The sequence below is a fragment of the Garra rufa genome, chromosome 7 (genome assembly GCF_049309525.1).
Source record: "Garra rufa chromosome 7, GarRuf1.0, whole genome shotgun sequence".
NCBI classification, from domain to species: Eukaryota; Metazoa; Chordata; class Actinopteri; order Cypriniformes; family Cyprinidae; genus Garra; species Garra rufa.
The window spans coordinates 49359368-49378571 of NC_133367.1; the positions used below are offsets into that span (position 1 = coordinate 49359368).

At 35.6% G+C, this 19204-nt stretch overlaps 1 protein-coding gene across 1 annotated transcript in view; it reads left to right on the plus strand.

The window, feature by feature from the left end:
* LOC141338965 (protein NLRC3-like) overlaps window positions 1-19204 on the plus strand; it is a 51542-nt gene that overhangs the window by 7068 nt on the left and 25270 nt on the right. The window contains exon 3 of the mRNA XM_073844578.1: window positions 12311-12484. Within this exon, the coding sequence (XP_073700679.1) occupies window positions 12311-12484 (174 nt within the window). The remainder of the gene's footprint in view (window positions 1-12310; window positions 12485-19204) is intronic.

Sequence of the window (19204 nt, forward strand, 5' to 3'; positions counted from 1 at the left end):
TACGAGGCATCTAGGACTAAGTTAAACTCAACTGTGCATAAAATCCATGTTAAAGCAGAGGTAGACAATAAGCAGACAGAAATTCAGACTTTAAAAACTGAGTTGAAGGAACTGAAAGCTATGTTCGCTTCTATGGCAGCCACGCCATATGGAGTTGTGAAAGAAGAAGCGTCTGCTGGTCCAGTCATGAAAGCTACAACCTTAGAAAATTGCCCCGACCCTGAAGTGACTGCACTAAAAAAACAGGTCAAAAGATTGCAGCAGAAAGTTCAAAGTAAAAAGCCCATTGCCTCTGTCTCCTCCTTGCCTGTGGAGACTTCTAGAAATTTCACTGGTACATATAAGCCGACCACGTACAGTGATCCAGATGAATATTACTGCTACCGCTGTGGAGAAAGTGGACACTTCGCCGCAAAATGCAGAAATGCTGAAAACCAAGCAAAAGTTGTTCGAAGATTAATCCAGTCGCTGAAAAAAGCCAAAAGTAAAGACTCGCATTCACCTGAGCCAAAAGACAGTACAACCAACTGTTCAGTAAAGAGGAGTGCTGTAGACATACAAAAACAAAGGCACCTTCCAGAAGGTTTGGTTGGTCCAATGTCGGTTGTTCAGATAAAGGTAAATGGACATGAATGTGATTCCTTATTAGACAGTGGTTCACAAGTAACCATCATCTTCGAAGCATGGTACAAGCAGCATCTGTCTGATGTTCCCATTCACCCTGTCACAGGTTTGGCCATATGGGGTTTAAGTGAGTCTAGCTACCCTTACTTGGGTTACGTGATGGTAGATGTTGAGTTCCCTAGCAAAATCACAGGAACTCAGGAAACCCTTTCAGTCTTGGCCTTAATCTGCCCAGGACCGTGTAGTCCAGATCAAACACCAGTTATTTTGGGTACCAATGCTAACCTTTTCAAGCGTTTGGCTCGTTTGTGTAGAGAAAGTACTGGAGTGGACATTGCACAGACCTTGGGCATAAATGTGAGTTCAGTTTCCGAAGAATTGTCATGTGACCCTGCTAAGATCTCTGGTGAAGACGGAGTGGGCAGTGTAAGGTGGCTTGGTCCTGGCCCCTTGTCCTTGTCCGCAGGAGGGGATTGCGTGGCGATCTGTGGGGTAGAGTTAAATGAACCATTAGGAGAAGAGGTTCTGTTGGTAGAGGCTTCTCCAGAGGCCACTCTGCCAGTTGGAGTGTTACTGCAGCCCATGGTAGTGCCACATTCCGAAATGGATGTCCACCATTTCCCAGTACTGATGCACAATGAATCCCTGAAGGACACCGTGATTCCAGTAGGAACAGTGGTTGGTCACTTACATCCAGCAGATCCAGTAACATCCGCCCCAAAGACAGGAGAGTTCGATACAAAGCTTATTAACTTTGGAGATTCCCCAATTCCTGAGACATGGAAGCAAAGGCTAAGGCAAGCATTGTTGGAAAGAGCTAATGTGTTTTCGCTTCACGAGTGGGACGTGGGTTTGGCGAAAGGAGTGGAACACCATATTCGGCTATCCGATACTAGGCCCTTTCGTGAGCGCTCTAGGCGCCTGGCTCCTGCAGATATCGATGATGTTCGAAGACACATTCAGGAGCTTATGAAATCCGGCATCATCAAGGAATCACGAAGCCCCTACGCCTCCCCTATTGTAATCGCCAGAAAGAAAAATGGAAGCGTAAGAATGTGCATCGACTATCGCACACTTAATGCTCGTACAGTGCCTGACCAGTATACTACTCCGCGCATTGATGATGCGTTAGACTGTTTATCAGGGAGTAGATGGTTTTCCGTCCTTGACCTCAGAAGTGGCTATTACCAAATAGCTATGTCTGAAGAGGATAAGGAAAAAACTGCCTTTATATGCCCCTTAGGATTCTATCAATTCGAGCGTATGCCACAGGGCATTACTGGGGCACCTGCGACTTTCCAACGCTTGATGGAAAAAGCTGTTGGGGATATGAACCTGCTTCAAGTCCTTGTATACCTTGATGACCTGATTGTCTTTGGGAAGTCGTTAGAAGAGCACGAAGAAAGACTTCTGAAGGTTCTGGACAGGCTAGAAGAAGTGGGACTAAAAGTGTCATTGGACAAATGCCAATTCTGCCAGACCAAAGTAAAGTATGTTGGACATATAGTATCTGCTGAAGGCGTGGCAACAGACCCTGATAAGGTCAAGGCAGTCAGCACATGGCCACAACCTACCGACCTTAAGTCCTTGAGATCTTTTCTTGGCTTCTGTGGATATTATCGTAGGTTCATAGCCAACTACGCTGCAATTGTCCGTCCCCTTACTGAGCTCACGAAAGGTTATGCCCCTACCCAGCGAGGTAAAAAGTGTGAAAAAGATCGATCTAAGGCTTACCTGAAAGAGTCTGAGCCCTTCGGAGACAGATGGAACCAGTCATGCACCGATGCCTTTAAGCAGATCATTCAGTGTCTAACTAATGCCCCAGTCTTAGCTTTTGCAGACCCATACAAACCCTACATTTTGCATGTAGATGCCAGTCTAAAAGGGCTAGGTGCTGTATTATATCAGGAGCATTCATCTGGTCTGCAGCCTGTAGCATTTGCTAGTAGAAAACTGAGTAATTCAGAGCAGAAATATCCTATTCACCAGTTGGAATTTCTTGCCTTGAAATGGGCAGTCGTGGATAAATTCCACGATTATCTATATGGAGCAAGATTCACCGTACGTACGGATAATAATCCACTTACGTACGTTCTTACCACGGCTAAACTCAGTGCCACTGGACATCGTTGGCTGTCTGCACTATCCACCTATGACTTTGATGTGTTGTACAGACCAGGCAAGAACAATACTGACGCAGATTTGCTGTCTCGTAATCTGGCAGATGAGGAAAAATCTGAGGTTTGGCAAAGCATCTCTGAGACCGATGTAAGGGCCATATGCCAGGAAGTTCATGTTGACTTAAAGCTCAACAAGTCACCTAGGTATGTAGAACAACTAGCAGCTTCACCTGAGTGTATTCCTGATGCGTATGCTTTCCCGGTTCAACTGGAATGTGACTTCTTGGAGCAGAAATCCATAGCTGATTTGGCGAGAGCCCAAAAGAATGATGTTGTCCTGAGGAAAGTAATTGAAGCTTTGAAGCAAGGGACATGGCCTACTGAAGTGAAGGTGAATTCTGAGTTGTGGCTCATGAAACGTGAGGAGAATAAGCTTACAATTAAAGAAGGGTTGCTTTTTCGAAACAGTAAAACACCCTCTGGAGAAGAAGTTTCCCAACTTGTCCTGCCTGCTGAATTCAGGGAGGATGTGTGCAGGTTGTTGCACGATGACATGGGTCATCTGGGCATAGAAAGAACCACCGATCTTATCAGGAGTAGATTTTACTGGCCCAAAATGGCTTATGAGGTGGAACAATACATCAAGAATTGTGGAGAGTGTATTACTCGCAAAACACCATGCGGTAAAGCAGCGCCTTTGCACCAAATTACCAGCAATGGACCGATGGATCTGGTCTGCATAGATTTTCTCTCACTTGAGCCTGACTCCAAAGGAATAAGTAACATCTTGGTAGTCACAGATCATTTTACACGGTACGCCCAGGCGTTTCCCTCAAGGAATCAGACAGCTCGCACTGTAGCCAAAATCTTAGTGGACAAGTATTTTGTGCATTATGGCTTACCTGGGAGGATCCATTCCGACCAAGGGCGAGACTTTGAGAGTCATTTAATTAAAGAGCTCTTGCTACTCTTGGGGATTCGAAAATCACGTACCACTCCATATCACCCTCAAGGTGACGCTCAGCCTGAGAGGTTTAATCGGACCTTGCTCTCGATGTTGGGAACCTTGGGACATGAGAAAAAACGTCAGTGGAGTCAGCATGTGGGGTATTTGGTCCATGCCTATAACAGTACCAAAAGTGATGCTACAGGGTACTCTCCCTATTACCTAATGTTTGGAAGGGAAGCAAGACTCCCGGTTGATCTTTGTTTTCAAACGTCTGCTGATGGAACAGAGGAAAGACAACATTCTCAGTATGTTGCCAAGCTGAAAAGAGATCTAAAAGAAGCTTATCAACTAGCCTCTGAAGCTTCAAACAAAGTTCACCAACGAAACAAGAGAGCTTATGACAGCAGAGTTAGATTCCAGGTTTTGGACATTGGTGATAGAGTGTTGGTGAAGAATCTAGGACTGAGAGGAAAACACAAACTTCAGAGTCGATGGAGTTCTTTGCCTTATGTTGTGGTTGACAAAATGCCCAACTTACCAGTGTATAAGGTGAAACCTGAACATGGTAGAGGAGTAAAAACCATCCATCGAGATCACCTCTTACCCATTGGACAGTCTGTGAGAATGCTGGAGAGTCCAGGATATGCATCGTCTGAAAAGAGAAGAAAACATTCAAACTCAAACCAAACAAACAAAGAGGTGCTAAAAGAAACCCAAAACCACTTACCTGAGATGACAGAATCCTCAGGGTCAGAGTGTGAAAGGTTTAATGTGCCTTACCAGAAGTACGTGCACAAGTTGTTGAAAAATAAGATGACAAGAGACAGATCTCCGGATAGCAGTGCAAATGAGCAAGTAGCCGGTGATACTGATCAGGAGGGAAGTAATCAGGCTGAGGAAGAGTGCACTGACAACGACATTGTTGGTGAATCAGAGTCAGACTCCGAAGTTGAACCAGACACTGTGACTATCTCTGAAAGGAAGTGTGCAAGACCAAAAGCGGTTATACCTTCTAGTCAGAGATCCCATAGTAAGAGACCTGTGAAGCCTGTTATAAGACTGACTTATGACGAACCTGGAAGAAGTAGTGACCACCCAATTGAAATAATTCATAGAGGGGTTATTATTAAAGTAGGTCAGAGTTAAAATAACTAAATGAATAACGAGGTATAGACGTAAAGTTTTGATTTAAATGTCTGATGAGGACATTCAGACAATTAGAAAGGGGAGGGTGTAACCCAGTGTAATAATTTACAAGGTTTTTTTTTATATACATGTTTATATTTCAGGAGCATTTTATAAATGTATATGGGTGTGAATAAGTTCTATGTTAATTAAGTTGATATTTATTATTTTTGTATTTTGATATTTCTATTGTTTATCCAATCGAATTCACTTGTCCATGTTGGGTGTCCAATCAATGCTCTAGATTAAGGTGAAGGGGGCGGGAAGAATTGAGGGCAAAGTTGAACGAGGAAGAATCGGGAGAGCACGAGAGAAGAGCGTGCGCTCATCTAGTGTGATATTGTTTCACAAAATATATAGTATAACTAATGCTATAATGTGTTTCAATAGTTAATGTAGTTAGTGTGTTGTCAAAACGAGAACAGAAACTTATACTACAGAGACGGGTAAGAATTATTTCTCCACAAAATAGTTCTGGTTGTATTTATTCTAGCCTCCATTTACTAGTACAGCGAATGGACTATTTATAGAGACTAAACAGTGTCTATCTTGCCCGGATGGATTGTGTGTTTAGTTGGCGAGTCGTCAGCATGAGGATTCGTGGCAGTTTCAGATGAGGATGAGTCCAGATGACTTGAGTTAACGTGAGTGCTCGGAATTCCTGTGGCCTTATAAGGAAATCGCCGCGATCGTGGGGTTGACGGACATTCAACGTCGTGAGGTGAAACACGCTCTTCGGATTGGGGATATTAAGGTATTTTTTTTTTGTTTGTTGCTCAGTGTTGAGTGAAGCGGTCTTTTGTTTGTTTGTTGACCACAACGTACCCCAGCATCAAACAGGCCTGCAACGTGACAATGAAAGACTTACCGATTGAATAAGGTTAAGTGTGAGCTCATATTGCCGGCTTAGTATTTGGTTAAAGAGTATTTTGAATTTGAGTGAGAGTTTGGGGACTCAAGTTTAAAGTATATCTAAAAAGAGGGAAACAAATAACTATTTACAAAAACGTGAATATGTGAAATGTGTATTTGATTTATTTTTTTGATACATCTGTGAATTGTTGAAATTCCTATTGCTTATTTTCATAACTGTTATTTTATTTTACATTTTTTAACAAATCCTGAAACTTGATCCTTACAATATTTTTCAGTAAATTGTCATTTAACTTACAGTATACTTGAGTGTTTTCAATTTATTATTATTTGAGATTTAATTACTTTATTAACAGAAGGTAAATTCTAAAATCCTAATTCATAAATGTTTAGGTGATTTTTATTTTAAATTTAAGGGACCCAAGGAGTTAAGTAGCAAACACAGTTACACAGAATACGTTGAAGTGAGTAAATAGGCACACATAGCTCACAATAGTTGATAAAACAAAGTTTATTCATACGAACTCAGAGGTAAAGGGAATGAAAGGGTTGAAAGCGCTACAGCTGTAACATCTAGATAAATATCTTTATTTTGAACGTTTGACTCAAATACGATAATTTTCTCCCAAATACGATAATTTTGAGCTTTTGGTACGATACTTGGACATTTCCAATCTGGCAACACTGTTGTGGACTCTCACTGTAAATAAGCGGTTCATTGATAATAAAAGGACTTTTGCGATTAACTGCAGCGACACATTTTAGTGATTATCAAGGAAGGGCTATTGCGCACACCAAGGCTACGTATAATCCGTTTAGAATTTGAATAAAAGTTATGTTTTTCGTTCTGCTAACAGCTGTATATCCGGTACAAGAAGCAGAATTTCGGGAGTGATAAATCCCTCATGAATGAAGGATTAATTTTCGAATATGAGAAAAATATAATTCCTCAGAACAGCAGACTACAGAAAAATATTTGAATTTTCGTGTCAAAATATATATTGTTTTAAATGCAGTTGCAATTATTTATAATGACTAAATCTAGGAATTCTTTTACTGCACATAACTTTTTACCACAACAAGAAAAGTAAATAGTTTTGCAGCACTGCAGCAGTTATTTTACGTTATTTCGTGATAAAAACACAGTATGACATTTTTATAAATATATAAAAAAAATAACAAATAATTTCACAATGCTGAAGTCAGATCAAATTTTAATAAAAAAAAAACTGCTCATGCGAACATGTGTGTAGCACCTTTTTTGTATCATGATTTAAAATGCAGTGTTTAGTTCTAATTTTCAATTTATTATTATTTTTTAATTGCAAAAACAGTTTCATTGCCAGAAAAAAAAAATATATTTATGGCTGGTAAATTCTCTCAAATCACCAAAAAATGTTGTTTGTATCATGAATAAAATGGCAGATATGGCAAAAAGTTTTAGGCCCTGCTTGTAAGTGTAGAAATTACAACAAAAGTATTGGAGCTCTGAATTGTGAACTCTCAAAGTGCACCAGATAGATGAATTTAACTGTAAAATGTACAAAATTTTCTTACGGGGGAGCATGCTCCCGGACCCCCCTAAAGACACTGTGGGAATACTCACTCCAAGCTGAACTCAAAAGTTGGCAGCCCTGGGTTACACATGACATGTAATTCGTTGTAAGTAAATCTAAGGGGCAGTCTTTGGTCTCATTTATCTATTATTTGTTCCAGAGAAGAAGATAGTTTATGTAGCATGTTTATGTCAATTCAATGCTGTATATCAGAAAGCTGCCTTTACTCTTTTCTAGCAACTTTTTGATAGCTGTTTTTGTTGTTGTTGTTTATTAACTATTATTACTCAATAAATAAAAATGTAAACTATATTTTAAATAATGTATTTAATGATAATTGTTTAGTATTAAGAAGCGTGCCTGTGTTCGTGATGGTGATTTTAGTTAACGTTACATTGTTCCGCCTTTAGATGGCGACAAGAGACTGTTTTATGAGTGAACAGTTAAATGTGACTTTGGGACTTTTAAACTGAAAATTTAAGCGGAAGTTATGTTTAGCTTCAACAACAGTTTGCCACAGCGAATAAATGGACTGAGCAGCAAAATCACCTTTAACAGAAGAATGGATGTTAATATTTTCTTCAGTAAACTTTTAAACTAATGTCATATGATCGTGAATATGAATAATGAATCAGATGCAGGTCCGTTAATCACTTGCTCAGTCCATCTCTCTCTCTCATAATACTCAAACATGATACAGTGAGGTTTTAATACAGTAATCATAGGCTTTTAATGAAGCAACTCAACTTTCCTTCGTTACTAGTTCTAAACTGACGTTTTGGAATTAGTGAGATTTGTAATATTACTTGCATATCATTGCTCTTTTGTTGATTCTGATTGCTTTCATTTTCCTCATTTGTAAGTCGCTTTGGATGAAAACGTCTGCTAAATGACTAAATGTAAATGTACTGCTGCACAATAAACGGGCTGAATACAAATTAAAATATAGTTCAGGGTTAAGACTCAAGTCATTTTGGGGAATATTTATGGGAATATTTGGGTCCTATTTTTTGAGTCAAATGTGAATTTATTTAATTTTGAGTCTGAAGTCTATTAAAATGGGACTTGACTCTGAGTCTCTCTCAGTGCCTGGTTTAATAATTGATATCTATGATATGTATTACATCTGTGTTTATCAGCAATTACATTAGACACATGAGTCCAGCACTAATAACTCATCTTTAGTTGTTCTGTTTATTCTCTGCAGTCTTTCCGGCTGTCCTATTACACAGAAAGGTGTTGCTCTGATTTCTGCTCTACTGGAGGATCCACACTGTAAACTGGAGAAACTAGAGTGAGTCTCATCACATCTCAGTAACTATAAGGTTTGGAGTAAAAAGTAAAAACTCAGATGTGTTTTCTGTAGCAGTGGTTTTGTTTGCTGCCCTTTCACCCTCAGTTCAAACCCTTTTTAAATAAATAAATAAATAAATAGTAAATAAAAATAATTCAATTGGCATCTTATTAATTGCAATATTTTGATGAAGCCTTTAGTGTTTGTCTTTAATATCACAGCTACAGTGACTGCTAGAATCTAGAAGTGCTTCTTTCATTACTGCACACCAGTATTAGAGTACAATCGGGACAAAGACACGTGTCTCCTCAGAGTTATCAGACAAATGAATATTGAATGCAACTTCCAAAGGGAAAGAATAGAAATATATGAGGTGGAAAGAACAGCTTTTTATGTCACACTCGAGGTAAAAGACTCACCAGTATGGGGCAATAGTTCTACAATATTGATATAAATATTTCAACTAAAGTAATATGTTTTAGTTAATTATTGTCTAAAACAACCCCTTCAGCAATGATTGTACCATATTCTGCTTTGATCAAATAATTCACTTTTATTAACTGAGTAAACTGTAAAATGGATTTATTAACTCCTTCAGCTCTGCGGCATATTTTGTATTTTTTACTGATTTTGTCATCCCTGAATTCAAAAGAGCACCGACTCACATACATTGGAGTAAATTGATAAAAATGGTCTCATTTCATAGTAATTTTTTAACATATTCTTTAAACACATGGGTGCAATAATTACTATTTTTTGATTGCATTTTTTCATAATATTTTGATAAACACAAATAAAAGATCAAATTTTATTATTATTTAACTGAGATTAACTTATTATTATTATAATAATAATAATTATTATTATTATTATTATTATTTTTATTTTACTGAGATTTAATTGAAGGGAGGCAGTTTGTCCTCTAGGGGTCTCCATTCTGCAAGATAAGGCATCCCTGAATTAAAAAGTGTCCTATTCCCACATACATTGGGCTAAATGGATAAAAATGGTCTCATTTTACACAAAACACCTTAAATTTGAACAAATGGGTGGAATAATTCATAGTTATTATAGTATTTGTTGATAAACCATAGTGTCCTAACTCTGATCAAGATCGCGGTGAGCGCTAGGGGCCGGTGTCCAGTTCATGAGCAGTGCGTCCTCCTCCCTCGTGTTTGGAAAGACATAAATCGAGATCGGATTGGTCTAGGAGTTTGATCTGTGTGTCTTTGGACAGATCTGATTGGGAGCTTTTCAGACATATGACACAATACGTGAAGACGTAATCACCAGTCAACATAAACGTGTTAAGGCAAGCTTCATTTGATAAATAACTCATCTATGTTTGGTCAGTTTGAGCGATATGAATATAAATATAAATATTACTTCGTCATCTTCACGAAGGGGGCATTGTATATGGGGCAAATTCAGCCAAATTTATATGTTATGTTATGTTATGTTATGTTATGTTATGTTATGTTATGTTATGTTATGTTATGTTATGTAAAATAAATGGAAAAGTGATGGGATGGACAAGAAAGTTGAGTTTATAAGCTTTCAAATGGCATATATGTCTAGTTCACTTCTTCACAATTTATTAATTCTGTTCAATAACTCTGATGAGGGGGATGCAGAGCTGAAGAGGTTAAAAAACAAACGAACAAACAAAAAAACAGGAATTATTTCATCTAAATAAAAATAAAAAGATTGTGATAGATTCTTACACTGCTTGAAGATCCCATAACTTAAAATGGCTTTATACTATCTTAATTAAAAGATTGTTTATATCTTGTGAGTGATATCATATTACTAAATATGTTGCATTAAAATATGGTGATTATTTATTTTTTTAACACCAAATACCATCTTTTTTAAATGCTCCAGTTAAAGCTGAAAACATAAACAAGACCTTTGTTTCAAAATATAAGTCTGTAATTTTAATGATTCTCGTTTGCTACATAAGTCTGTAATAATTTTAAATGAGTCTGTGCATCTTTAGCCCCATTGTAAACTACCACACGAGTCCAAATATAATATGATATAACATAATCCAAAATAAAACATATAGATAAATAATTACAAAAATACAAATTGACAAATATTTATCAATTTCATGAATAACAGATCTACAAATACTCAGTGGCACCAAGACTTGAATATTTTAATCTGTTTGAAGAGTACTTATTTAAGAGGAAACAGCATTCATAAATGCTACTTTAATAGAGTGATGTCTATTTTCCAAATTTCCCTGCCCTCTCAACTAGGGCTGGGCCGATAAACGATATCATATCGAATCGCGATAAAATTTATGTTAATAACGATGATAAGCTCTAGACATTTTTTGCTCGATATGGATTATTCTAAGAGCCAATCACACAGCAGAAATATGCGACAGCGGCCAATCAGCGTGCAGCGTGCGTGTGCACGTCAAAGTACAAAGTTCATTTCCTACAGCACTTTGCGAAGCAACCTTACACCAGGACGACAAAAAAAGAGAGTGAAAGCAGCGACGAAAGAGAAACTAACCTCGAGTTATTATCCAAAGATGTTGAAGTTGTCGACAAAACAGGTAGCACGAATTCCGTAAGTGGTTTGACTATCTGAAAAGTGACTCTCAGCTCAGCTGAGAGTTTGGCGCGATTGTTAAAACTGAAACCGAAAGCAAAAAACACACGTGCATTCAAAAGCAATTTTAATCCCCCTTGTTTAGAGAGTGACTCCGCAATGCGCGCAAATTAGGCTAAATGACATATCTAGGCTGTTATCAGTATGTAGACTATAATAGGTTGTGTATGTCTATAGCTCTGTATCATGCTTGAAATATTCCGTCTCTATTTGCACTTTGAATAATGAGAGAGTAGCCTACTTTGATTCTGGCTGAATTGTCAGCACTTAATACGATTAAGAAAGAGCTGTGTCGTAATTTTTTGATATTTATACTGTAGATTGTTTCAAAATGCAGTGGTTGCCTCTAATTTAAATAGCTCAACCTATAATAGAGAAAATAAACAATTGTGTTTATAATAATAAATAATAAATAAAAAAATATGTTACAAATTATGTTTTTACAATAATTTTATGTTTACATTTTTTACATTTACTCTCATTTACCATACTCTGTCACAACTTTTTTTTTTTTTTTCATTTATTTTAGTAAGTTATTTTAATTTTTAAGGCCAAATCTGTAATCTGCTTGTGTTAATAAACTATACTTAAAAGTGTCATTTAATGAATCCTTTGATTTTTGTGGCTTTAGTCATTGTTGGGATACTTTTTTAAAGCTGGCAACATCAACAGCTTATATCGAAATATATATCGTCATCGTTCAATATGGGGAAAAAATTATCGAGATTACATTTTTGCCATATCGCCCAGCCCTACTCTCAACCACCTCACAACCTCAAAAACACCAGAGTAATATGTTATACTATAATGTTACTATTCATATTTTAATATTATTGTCTATATAGTACTACACATGGTTTGATGAATGAAAATGATGAACTAGTTCAGTATCAGGAATCATGTGGGTAAAGTGCATTTCAATTAGTTTCTTAGCTTGTGCTTGTTCTGTCAAGTTGAAATCTCCATAGTGCCAATCCTGGTGTTTAGAAAAAGTAGTGCTCATACAAACACACAAACAAACACACTCTCACCCTAAAGATTAAACACAATCTCAGAGATCATTCATGTTCTTCACTCTCTACAGGCTGAATAACTGCAGTATTGGAGAGGAAGGCTGTGCTGCTCTGATTTCAGCTCTGAGATCAAACCCCTCACACCTGAGAGAACTGAATCTGAACTATAATAAACCAGGAGACTCAGGAGTGAAGCTGTTGTCTGCTCTACTGGAGGATCCACACTGTAAACTGGAGACACTAGGGTGAGTCTCATCACATATCAGCAACTACAAGATTTGGAGTAAAAAGTAAAAGTAAAAAAAAAAACAGTTTTCTGTTGAAGTGGTTTTGTTCGCTGCCCTCTCACCCTCAGTTCAAACCATTTTAAAATACATGTAAAAATTAATAAATAATCATTTAATTGGCTTCTTATTAATTGCAATACTTTGCTGGAGCCCTTTTTCAACACCAGCACTTTAGTGTTTGTCTTTAATATCACAGCGACAGTTACCTCGTATTGTTACATAGACAAACTACATTTTGGGGCGTTGAATTCTTTCTTGAAAACCAATTTTTGAAAACCTATTTCTTAATATTGAACGAATAAAACAGGAAAAACACAAAACTTGTAAATAAAATAAAAATGTTATATATATAATTTAATAACAATAGTCTACATATGAATGGGTGTTCATCAACTGATTGCATGTCGTCAGAGGTTACAGTGTTGACAGCTTCATAAAAAATAGTCTAATGGAAGCGCTGTAGTTTTGCTGTATATAGCTACTAAAAATATAAAAGTATAGCACACAAATAACATTTTAATTTACTTGCATTTTTGACCAAAGACAGTAATTGATTTCATGAATACAGGAGCCTGATTTTTGTTTGAATTGTCAGAATCTATAGTACATAACAAATAAAATAATATAAAAACAAATCACAAACATTTGCAGTCAAGACTGTGAAAAAACAAGTGCTGAATGTAAAACAGATTTGTCCAGGTTCACATTTAATGGTTCACATCGATATTTTATAACTTGCACTAAACAATATTTCTATGAAAACTATTTTATGAAACCTGGCACGAAAGTATATTTTTCTTGTTGAAGAAAGTCAATGAATTTAAATTCTAGTTTTGATCTAAACAAAAAGATATAGATTTAATCAAAGCAAGAATTCCCATTTAAGAAATAATATTACAAATGATTTATAATTACTACAACTGACTTCCAGTCACAGCCTCAGATGAAATCAACTGAAATAAAAGCAGAGGAGGATTAAACAGCTCCACACACAGCATTACCAGCTTCACACATTACTAACCAGGGCTGCGTTTCCCAAAACCAACTTTGGTCACAAGTTCAGTCGTTACCAACAGAGTTCAACAGAAGTTGTGACCATAGTTGGCTAATGATGCTTTTGGGAAACGCACCCCAGTTTGACTTTATTTGTCACACAGAAGTTCACACTGAGAATTAACAGAGGTTTATTTTCATAGTTTTAGTGAATTTCATTTGAAGGTTACCATTTTTTGAATAGTGTTTGCTTTAGTTGGTCACTAGGTCATTGTCTTTATAACATTGTTTTTTAAAGCACATTATCATAACAAAGAAAAATTCAGATATACAGATCTTTGAACAAGCTACTAAAAAAATCACAACACAAATTTGAATTTATTTATTGAGGGAAAGCCCCTTGAGATGCTCCATCTCATTTTCGACGGGGACTCTATAACGCATACATAGAACAATACGAAATACAACACAAGTAAAAAAAAACATACAAAAAATTCACAGCTCAAAAAAAAAAAAATAATAAAATAAAATAAAAATAAAAATAACATATACATAAATATATATATTGCCTATAGACAATTCTCACTCTAAAGTTAAAAACATAAACAGGTTGTTTTCAAGTGAGATATTAAATTAATCCTAAAAAGATGAAAAGATGTAATTGATTTAAGGGAAGAAGGAAGATTGTTCCAATCATATGGAGCTTTATATTGAAAAGACCTTCGACCAACTTCAGTAAGGATTGTAGGAATAAAAAAATGTGGATACTGCATATGACGAAGTGAATAAATAGATGTAGATGAAACTAAAAACTGTTTTAAATAAGAAGGAAAATTTAAATAAATACACTTGAAAAGAAACTGAAGCCAATGATATTGCCTTCGGGATTTAGGTTGAAGCCAACCAAGAGCTTCATACAACATACAATGATGAGTTCTATAAGGACATCTCAAAACAAACCTACATAAAGAATTATGAATAATGTTTAAAGGTTTTAAATTGGTATCAGAAGTATTTTGATAAATAATGTCTGCATAGTCAATAATAGGAAGAATTAATTGGGAGATTAATCTTTTCCTGACTTGAAATGAAAAGCAATTAATTGAGCGATAAAGAGAACCGAGACACCCATATGATTTTTTAGTAATATAGTCAATGTGATGCTTAAAAGACAATTCAGGATCGAGCCAAAGACCAAGATATTTGAATCGATCGACTTTCCATAAGAGTGACCCATCTTTAAAAATAATATCTAAGTCAAAAGAGTGAGAACGATGACATCTTCTAGAAAACACCATACTACAGGACTTCTTTTTGTTAAGAATGAGTTTATTTTTATAAAACCAATTCTGTAATGAGTTAAAGTCTAACTGCAAAGAGGACTGAATATATGAAGTATCAGAATGAGAAAAATAAATAACGGTATCATCTGCATAAAGCTGAATAGACGAATGTAAGCAGATTTTGGGAAGGTCGTTAATAAATAAACAAAAAAGCAAAGGACCTAGGGTTGATCCTTGGGGAACACCCTTGTCAACAACCAAGTAATCCGAGTTTAAACCTTGGAATGAAACATATTGTCGTCTATTATGAAGATAAGAATTAAACCAAAGAAGAGAGTTTTGATCAAAACCTATAGAATGTAACTTATCAAGCAGAAGATAATGATCCACCATATCAAATGCTTTAGAAAGATCGATAAAGATAGCACCGGTAGTTTGACATTTATCAGAAGAAGTAAACAAATCACTGGTGAATTTCATTAGAGCTGTAGTGGTAGAGAAATTAGGTCTAAAACCTGACTGAAATGGGGACAAAATATTAAACTGATTAATATAATTAGATTAGATAATTAATTTCTCAAAAACCTTTGCTACAGTACAAATAATAGAAATTGGACGGTAATTATTCAAATCAGATGGGTCACCACTTTTGAAAAGAGGAATAGTCTTAGCACATTTCCATATGGAAGTCATTGAACAAGAAGATAAAGATAGATTAAATAAATCAGTCAAAGGATACATTAAGATGTGAGAAGCTAGTTTAACAAATTTAGCTTCCAAACCATCTGGACCAGGCCAACTATATTCTTTTAACCCACGTATTGCTTTTAAAGTATCAGAGGGAGAAATTTTACTGAAAGAAAATAGCTGATTTAAACAGCCACTAGAAGAGAAGGTATCAGAATATTTAATAGTAGAATGTGTACCTATGGAAGTAAAATAATTATTAAACGCATAAGATACCTGAATAGGATCAGAAATATGTTCATTATTGATCATTATCTCTTTTAAAGAGGTTTTGTTTCTCTTATTTAAAACGTTATTTAAATGGTTCCAGAAATGTCTGGAGTTACGAAAATCTTGAGAAAAACAATCATTATAGTAATTAGATTTTGCATTCCTTGTCTTGGTTTTACACATATTCCTAAGCTGTCTATAAGATTCCCAGTCCTCTGGCAATTTAGTTTTGCGATATATAGTCCAAGCCTGATCCCTTTGCTTGAAAAGATTAATCAAATCTGAGTTAATCCAAGGAATTAAATTAAATAAAGTCGTAGAATTGGTTAGGGTAACATATGGGTAAGAGCTGCAAAACAACACAGTCATAAACACAAACTAAAAAACAAAATAGAAAACACAGAATGACCAAAGAAAAAGCGACTACAGGTTAAGTCTGATACAATAATAATATTAAACATAAAAATGACCTTTTAACTCAATAATATAAACAAATAAGGTGATAAAAAACAGATAAATTACTAGCAGCGGTTACAGAGCAAAGTATACTTAAAGTGCTACTCACAATCAAATCACAAAGGAAATTGATATTCACAGAATCAAAAAACAACAACAAAAAAACAGCTGCAATTCAGAGACCTACTCACAATCCTCCACTCACGAAATAAAGAATAAATAGTCCGAAAAAAAATAGTCACTTAAAAAAGAGGATAAGTAGTCACGGAAAAAAAGATCGGCATCCTCGGCTCAACGAAACAGTTTGGGCTTTCCATCCACCATGACTCTTAGAGTTGCAGGAAACAGTAGAGAATCACGACACAAATAGCAAAAACTAAAGCAAATAGTTAGTATAAAAGAAAATACTAAGACAATTCATTTATTCATATTGCAGTGCATTTTGGGAGGCATGGATGACTTTTGATTGACATCTAAACCTCTGTTTTCAATAATAACTTTTTTGTTAGACATATGACAGAAATGAAGTCAAAGCGGTTAGTAATGCGTGAAGCTGGTGCTGCTGTTTGTGGAGTTGTTTAATCCTCCTCTGCTGAGATCTTCAGAGATTTAATGTTTTATTTCAGTTGATTTCATCTGAGGCTGTGACTGGAAGTCAGTTGTAGTAATTATAAATAATTGTTTATATTTCTTAAATGAGAATCCTTGTTTTGATTAAATCTACCCTACATTACCCTACATTTTTTTTAACTGAATAAATGATTTTTTTTTTTTTTTTGTTGTGTATTCTGTCATACATTAAAGGCATAATTCGATACGGCAAAGTCAAAAATATTAGAAAAGATTTTTAGAATTCATTTTGAAGAACACTTGCTAAGTTTCCATCAGGTTTTTGATGTTTTGTTATCGACAAAGAAAATATGCGTAAAAACAAAAAACATTATTTTTCTGATTAACTTTTATATATTTCTTATATATATTTTTTTCTATATAATTATTAAATTAACAGAATGAAATAAACTGTGCAACAAGTAGCAGCCTATATGCAGAATTTAGTTTCATTTTTGTGATGCGCTCACAGTGGCATCCTGTTTGTTTCCGTCATTTAAAAAAAAGTGTTGTTTTTATTGTGAATATAGCCTACACAAATATAATAAATATTTAGAATAGTTTCGAAAAATGTCTTACTCTTAAAATACCACAGAAGGAGTAGCCTATTGTTGAGTAAAGTTGTTTCCACATTTATAAGGGAGGAATAAATCAAGTGATGGTGTCGGCGCCTCTGGCAGTTAAGCATTAGGCTACTAACTGGACAACGCAGTCTGTTCATTGACAATAAAATACAGCCAATACAGGTAAATAATTACAAAAATACAAATTGACAAATCTTTTTCCTGTTCATGAATAACAGATTTGCAAGTACTCAGTGGCACCAAGACTTGAATATTTTAATCAGTTTGAAGAGTATTTATATAAGAGAGAACATCATTCATAAATACTACTTTCTCTAATTCAGTGTGAGAAAAAAAATACAGTGATGTTCATTTTCTAAATTTCCCTGCCCTCTAAACCACTTCACAATCTTAAAAACAGCAGAGTAATATGTCAAATTAAATTGTTAAAAATGTAAGGGTCAAGAGATCAACTAATGCAAACATTGACCACTTTAAAGGTTGCTTACAAAATGTGATTTTCTCCTTTGGTGATTCTGCTTGTTAACATCAGGTGTCTTCAATAATGATCAATCATCACTTAATTAATCACTAATTATCTCATTAACTTTAATGTCATAAACTCTGCTTCAGTGTTAATTTACACTCTTGAGAGTAAACTCAAACTCCCGGGAGAGATAAATTAACTCTGGCCTCAGTCGCACTTGAGTTGCATTTTTATAGTCTTCAGACTTGACTTGACGATTACTTTTGACCCGACTCCAGGAGAAGGACTTGTGAATATGTTAAAAGCAACTCGAGTCTTTTATCCTTAAATACTGATATTCACAGTAGGGTGTTCAATTGCGTTGAGGTACAATTCATATTTCTTTATTAAATAACAAAATAATTAGAAATCTTTCTGTGAGGAGTTATTTTACAAACAGCACGAGTGAATCTCCGCAAGCTCTCTGTCTTTAAATGACCACATCGCGTCTGCACTATAAGCGAGCTGCACACTGCACGGTTGAAACAGGAATTGTCACAGTTTACATCGTCACTAAAGTTTATAATTTGCATTTCTTTTCAAGTTTGGCCAGTATTTAAACCATTCAGCACTTCTGCGCTCTCCAGAGACGGTGTGCTCATGCTCACTCAATAATTGCCCTATTGTAAAAACTAAAGTACACAGCATGATCAAACATTTAATAACATTTTTTGGGGAAAAAAAGCTCCCCTCAATCGCTTAAAAAATAATAATAATAATAATAATAATCCTCCCTCCCACAAGAGTCACGTAAAAGGGAAATTCACCCCAATTTCAAAAAATGTGTGTAGTCTAAAATTAAGGCACTGTTTTTTTTTTTTCACAAAAAAAAAACATTTATTGACTTTAAAATGTAAAAATACATTTTAAAATATCATACATTTCAATTTTTTATTTTTCAGTCTGTAAACATGTTTTATTTTGAATAAACCTAAAAATGTATAGATTTTATGTCATGGCTCTGGGCTGCTGCCTTTCCCTTCGCCACACGATGTCGCTGTTTTCCCTTCCCTGCACTACACTTCTCTGATTGTTGCACCTGCCTTGATTGTCACCTGTCTTCCCCAGCTGATAACACTTATGATTTGTCTTTATAATCTCCACACTTCCACTACCCTGGTGAGTCTGCATTGTTTCCTGTAACCTGTCTTCTGTATGGTTTGTTTCCTGTCTCTGTTTTCAAGTTTTATGTGAATCCTGCTCCTGCCCAGATCCAGTCGTGTGTGCCGTGTTGGCCGTTTGTTTGTTTGTTTATCTGTTTATTGTCAATTAAATACACTCTCCTGCATTT